Source organism: Gossypium hirsutum, chromosome A11 (genome assembly GCF_007990345.1).
Source record: "Gossypium hirsutum isolate 1008001.06 chromosome A11, Gossypium_hirsutum_v2.1, whole genome shotgun sequence".
Lineage (NCBI taxonomy): Eukaryota > Viridiplantae > Streptophyta > Magnoliopsida > Malvales > Malvaceae > Gossypium > Gossypium hirsutum.
Genome location: NC_053434.1, coordinates 107507909 through 107514611, shown reverse-complemented (window position 1 = coordinate 107514611; position 6703 = coordinate 107507909). Strand labels below are relative to the sequence as shown.

General features: G+C 32.4%; 1 protein-coding gene across 2 annotated transcripts; it reads left to right on the top strand.

Moving 5' to 3' along the window:
- The first annotated feature begins 358 nt into the window (after positions 1–358).
- On the top strand, positions 359–3995 carry LOC107889378 (protein WVD2-like 2). Of its 2 annotated transcripts, none has more exons than XM_016813783.2 (7): positions 359–527; positions 2061–2271; positions 2497–2570; positions 2765–2858; positions 2970–3041; positions 3154–3264; positions 3446–3995. In XM_016813783.2, exons 2-7 carry the CDS (start codon positions 2065–2067, stop codon positions 3740–3742), a joined length of 855 nt encoding a protein of 284 aa, XP_016669272.1. In that variant the 5' UTR covers positions 359–527; positions 2061–2064; the 3' UTR covers positions 3743–3995. The 2 variants fall into 2 exon arrangements, with proteins under 2 accessions (XP_016669272.1, XP_040937583.1); XM_041081649.1 differs by having other exon boundaries at positions 359–669.
- The last annotated feature ends 2708 nt before the right edge of the window (positions 3996–6703 follow it).

Here is a 6703-nt window from a genome sequence, read left to right as displayed (position 1 = left end):
GATAATAAAATGGTAAGCACATTAAGTTATTTAATTCAATGGAATTGATGTTGTTGTGCCACTATTTATTTTAACAAATTAATGGTGAGGGAGACATTTAAATAAGCTCTTAATTTACAAATATTTTAATTCCCATTAAAAGCATGGCTAATTCTGCAATTTCCTGTGCTTTTTGTCTTTCTTTTTCGTTCCAACTATCTTATTTTTTTCAAATTTAATTATAGAATCCAAGTTTGATGTCAACTCATCAATAAAAATAGACTAATTAATGTAAATGGTAACGCCGTGAATGACCAAAAAGATGGCGTTTAACACATCAAAGATAAAAACTGAAAAAACTGTCCCCTATAAATAACCAACAACTCCACATTATAAAGAAAGAAAAAAACTCAGCTTTCAAAAGCCTAGGGAGAGAGCTAAATTAAAGGACAACACACTAAAATAGAAAAGAGAGAGAAACTGAAGCAGAAGGAAGGGAAAAAAGGATTTCAAGATTTTGTCAGATCAAGCTAGAAAAAAAAAAACCTGTAAGTGAATCAAAGTTCTTATCCTTTTTTTTTGTTTTTTTTTGTTTTGGGTTTTTTTCTGTTCATTTTTTTGTTGGTTTTTAACATAAGCAATGTGGTTTGATCTGTTTAACTGAGTTTCCTTGTTGCTGTCTTTTTCAAGGTACGTTTCTTCTTTCTCATCAGGTTTTCTGGGTTTTTTTTTTCTTGTTTAATTGTTATTCATCAGGTCTGCTTGTTTTATGTGAAAGTTTTCAAAGAAATGAAGAGTTTTGTAAGTTTCTATGGTTTTTTTATTCTGGGTTTTCTCAGTTTGATCAAAAAGTGTTAGATTTGTGGAATTCTTGTAGCTCTCTTATGTTAAATGTAAAATCTTTTTCTCTTTTTATTTATTTATTATGTTTGTTTTATGTGAAAGTTTTCAAAAAAATGAAGAGTTCTGGTAAAATTTTCTCCTTTTCTCTTTTTCCATCTATGGTTTTATGATTATGGGTTTTCTCAGTTTGGTCTAAAAGTGTTGGATTTGTGGAATTCTTTTAGCTATCTTAAGTTAAATGCAAAGTCTTTTTCTTTTTCTTCTTCTTCTTTTTTGTGAAATTTTCTCCAAGAAATGAGGAGTATTGCAAAAAAGCTTTACTTTTCCTGGTTATTGACTTTTTGAATTCCCTTATGTTTGTTTTAGCTATTGCATGATTCATTTAATTATTCTTAAAAAGGGTTGTTTGATTTGAGGTTGCTAAATTTTACTTCTCTGTTTGTCCTGTTTCTAGATGAACATGACTTTTCTGTTGCCTTGTAATTTACTTTTATTTGTAAGCTAACCTGAAAGATGATACTTCCCCCCCCCCCCTTTTCCTGTTTTTGGCTCCATAGATCTTCAATCTCTATTCATTCAAAAGAAGAGGTTTTGTTTCTTTTTCTTGGATATCTTTTCCTTTTTGTGCTTTACTTGTTTACAACCATGTGTAGGAGACATCTTTGCATACCAAAATAGTGAGTTAAATTCCTTATATTTTGTATTTGAAGGTTTCATTTCTTGTGCCATGTGACTTCCAAATCATTCCATAAATCCTCTTCTAGGTTCTTCTTTGGGAACCTTTTTTGTATCCCAAGGTTTAAGCAAAATGAAAGTATTGCAAAATTTGGAAGTATAAAAGGGATTCTTTTTATTAGAAAAGAGTATCTATTTTGTATTCATACTGCAGATCGTGGGCCGATCTACATGAAAATAGGTTTCATTTGATATGCGAGCTTTTATTCCGCCGGTTATACATGGACGAGGAAACTTGTTTTGAGTCTGTTATATAATCATGTATTACTTATCATTCTTGGTGCAGTTCTTATTTTGGCAACCCGGAATTGCATGTTGCAGTTGTTATCTAATGCATATTGACACAAAATGGAAACCAATTACCTGTTTACTTTTTGTTCCTTTTTTCCTGCATTTTCTTTATATGTTTAAGTAAAAGAAAGTGTAGTTCGCATTCTCCGCGCTAAAATAAATAAAAAATCCATTTTCATAGCATTTTGATGCTCAACTTATGTCTAATGCAGTGTAATGGGGAGGGAACTCAGAGGTGTTCAAGTGGACAATAAGCCAAACGGCTTAGTGAAATCAAATGGTGCGGTGAATAAGAAGTCAAGTCCCCCAGCATTGAAATCCCCTGGTGCTGGAAATACTCAAGCACACCTCACTTTCTCCAAAACTGCTGCAAATGGCATCGCAAATGGTGACTCTCCACCTTTCCCTATCAAGGATTCTGAGGTAACTACAATTCTCAAGTAAGATGAATTTTCTGACCCAATATGGACTTTTGGATGACTTGAACCTGATCATGGTTGGGTTAAGACAACTCGGTTAAGTACTGTTCTATGTAAGAGGCTTGACCGGTAGGAGAATGACATTCACTTCAAGTATGGACATAAAATAAGTAATATTTTTTTGCTATGCGCATGGTACTGAACTTGTCAGTTTTTCCTTTTCTTTCAGACGAACTCTCCAAAGACTCCTTTGATATCAAGAAAGCATACTGATGAAGAAGATAATTGGTCTGTCGCTTCCTCGTATCCTATATTTGGTGTTAAGAAGACATGATGCTATGATCTTGTTATTTGCAGTTATCATTTTAATAAATTGTTGAGGGACTTTCCCATGGAAACTCTCCTTTATTTTATTTTTTTCACTCTTTGGCTGGAAGGTAAGTTGTAGTGGAATTGATATTTATTGTTTTAGTTGAATTTTCCTTAACTGTGTCTAGTACTGCTGCATCTGTACGAACTGCTAGATCGAGGGTAACTATTGGGACTGCTCCAACTTTTAGAAGTGCTGAACGAGCTGAGAAACGGAGGGAGGTACATTCTTTGTTCAAACAGTTGATATTTGATTTCTATATGATGCTTTTTTCTCCCCATTTCATTCCAAGTTAATCCTAATCCTAATATTTATAACTTCTTTCAATCTAGTTTCACCAAAAGTTGGAGGAAAAACACCAAGCTCTGGAGGCCGAGAGAAGCCAGTATGAGGCCAGGCTCAGGGTACATACATGTTGTTTGAAATATCTCCTATTTATAGTTATACTAGAGTCAGTCTGCTTGGACTTATACATTTTGATACTTAACAAAATCCACCCTCCTTGCTTTGTTGCAGGAAGAGCAAGAGGCGGCCATTAAGCAGCTTCGAAAGGGCCTGTTTGTCAAAGCAAACCCGGTACCTAGTTTCTACTACGAAGGACCTCCACCAAAGGTTGAACTGAAGAAGGTATTCTGTTGAATCTTTTCTCCTTGTTTCACTAGAGTCTTTGAAGTAGTTAGACTGGACAAAAATGAAAAACATAGAATGGAATGGACCTTCATCTTCATTCAGGATATCAATAATTTGGGTTTTACTTGCATGATATGTGGGATGAAACAATTTCCTTGTTGCTTTTATTTCATTTCAGCTGCCATTGACTCGGCCAAAGTCACCAAATCTTACCCGGAGAAAGAGTTGTAGTGACGTAGTCCACTCAACCGAGGATGAAAAGGCAAAAAGTTGCTGCCGGGCTCACCACCACAGCTTTGGTAACCTTAGGGAACGGTCCACTACTGTAAACGAGGAGAAAAACAAGGGTCAGGTGAGTGGAGAGAGAGGTGGCAAGTTGAAAAATAGAGCAAAGCAGGTAAAAGATGTGACGAAATCCTCGCCGGCTAAACTCACGGAGCAGCATAGTAATGCTAACATCTCGGTTCAATCATGAACATGTGGTCATTCACTAACTCATAAACAGGGAAGATGGGCTTGGATTTCCCTAGTTCAATATGAATGTCCTGAAAGGAATTAGCGTGTTTTCTTGTCAGCAGAAATGACTTGTGTTCCTTTCTCCTTTTGTAATTTAATTTGTTTTTCACTATATTTGAAAGTGGTTTGTGGTAACGTGAAATGTATATGTTCTGTAAGTTATATGGTTACATATATAATCTTGTGATATATGAAAGAGAGATTGATTCTAATTTGGACCTACCAAGTTCCATGTTGTCATCTATGATCTATGATAATGATGGACTGCATTCTTCATAAGTTGTGAGAGCCCTTTCTAATGTTTTCTCCAAAGCACGAGCTTCCAGTGTTGCATTGAACCCGCATTCATTGCGATGTTTCCCATAGTTGTAGATAACATTTAAGCTTCCTCAGCATTAATCTTGTCATGACTATGGATGACAGACAGGAAATTATAAAACGAAATCACAACTTTTCTTTCTTCTTGTATCTTCAATTCTCTCAAATTTTGCTCTGTCACTGGTAAGGTTGTGACATGGACATGCCTTGATGGCCATTTGCTGGAAGTTGCGGAAAGAACGTAATCTAAGGGATGAGATGATAGGTGAGAGTTGAGCTGCGTCAGCTTGTATAAAATATTGGGTGGATTCAAAAATAGTAAAAATTTATAGATTTATACAGGCAGAAACAATTTTAACAATAATTTATTTTTCCCAGGATACAATGCTTTTATTTCATGCTAAACAATGTGGCTCCACTTGAATTATTCTAACAAATCAGAATGAATCTAGAGAGATACTCAAAAAGAAAGAAATATTCATTCGCGATTATTGTGTTTATATATAAAATATCAAGAGATACCTATTTGTTCTTTGAAAATTTCTTTTAAAAAAGTTTATGAATAATTATATTCAACATTTCTATATAATTTGATGTGGTATTCATTCTTTTCTTTTCCGTTATATATACATACGTGTATATATAAGTATATATATTATAAATAAAATAACATAAAATTTTAATAATATATATTTTATATAATATATATTATATACAATGGAGGATGTTAGGTGATACAGGCGTAGCCTATGGGCCTTACTGTATACTGAAGGGGGCCATCGCGGACAAGAGATGTGCGGAAAAATGAAAAAGAAAAGATTTTTTTTTTCAATAACGAAGTAATTTGATCTTTTTCTTTTCTTTCCATTGTTGATTTATGGATTATCATTTTATTAAGATGATAAAAAAATTATAATCAATTAATTAAGACAAGTGTACCTATCAAGTAAAATTATAATTATGATGAGTATAGATATCATTCTAACGAAAACTAAAAGTACTAGTAATTACCATTTTTCTATTATTTAATTGAATAATCCGAATGATTGATTAAAACTAAAATTAACTAAATTAATTAACTAATGAATAAGACAAAGAACAAATCATGAAAATAATTTATTAACAACCAAGAAGCGAAACAATACTCAGGAAATAATTCACTTAGATTTCATTTGTCACTATCAATTTAAATTACGCAATTCATTTACTTAGTAACTTGACCTGTAAAAATCTCTAAATTATGCAAATATATATTTCGAGCATAAGAGCAACTGAATCTAGGTTGATTAATTGAAATTTCTTTCTAATTAAAACTCCAATTATCGTATTAACTCGTGCTATGGACTCCCTTATTAGATTTGACTCTAATCTAGTAGATTTATATAATCCTATTTCTAGGATCGCATGCAACTCCACTTAATTACGTAAGATTTAATCTTAAACAGTGTCTACTCAACCATCGATTTAAGCATATCAAACATGAATCAATAATCTAGAAATATTAAATAAAGAATTAAATACACATAATTGAGAACAAGAAGCTACATTAAAGTTGAACAAATTTGACAAAATGATTTCTCAAATGAAGTCTAAGAGATAAAATTTTCAATTCTTACTTTAAAACTATTAAAGTTTTTTTTGAATCAACCTTAAAATCAAGTTAAAATGATTTTAATCAAGTATGAATTATTTCAACTAGTCAAACTATTTTTAAAACAAGTGAGTATAGCTCTAGGCCAAAACTATTGATTGTTTTCAAAATGTCGATACCCCTTTGAAAAATGATACCAAATTGACATTTTGTTTTTCACAAATTCAGCTAAGTATTGATTCGGTATCGGTACCTTTCATATGGATCGATAAAATTTGTCTAGTATCAATATTTAAGCTCCAATGCTCACTGAATTTTGCATTTAGTGCAAAAATGATCGATACCATTTTATCTGGTATTGATACTCGCTGTTGCAGGTGAATTAAATGCACTGGTTTTCACATCACCTACGGCTCTGTTCATATATTCAACAACCACAATGATTGAAAATCAATTAGGGGTATAAATAACAGCTTCCAAATATCCTACAACAATAAGAGAGAATATTCAAGCTTAAAGATCAATCAAACAACTTTTGTGCCAACATTTTCATACTTTTCTTTCATATACTTGTGAGCTTCATTGCTATTCTATTAGCTCAAGTGTTCTTCGTTGTAATTGAGCTTAATTTGCAAACACATTGATCTTATAAGGATTATAAGGATTAATTTGTGTCTTAAGGTTTGGGGTAAAACCTTAAGGAAGTTTGTAAGGTTAAATCTTATCCTTACAGGTTATCAAATTAATAAATTTGGGAAAATCATTAGTTGTGTGATAACATGTTAAATTTGCATGATTTTTTTGTGTTTAAATTAGTTAATTCTTGAATTGATCCCTACTAAATTAGTGATTTTATGTTTTAATCTTGTCAGGAATGCAATTGAGATGCTATGACTTAAAAACGAGTAGAAAAGGATCAATTTGCAGCACAGTCAATAAAGTGGGGCCGAATAAAAAACATGGAGATAGTCAAGGACTCATCAAATTTTTTGGACTTTGCAAAAGCCAAAA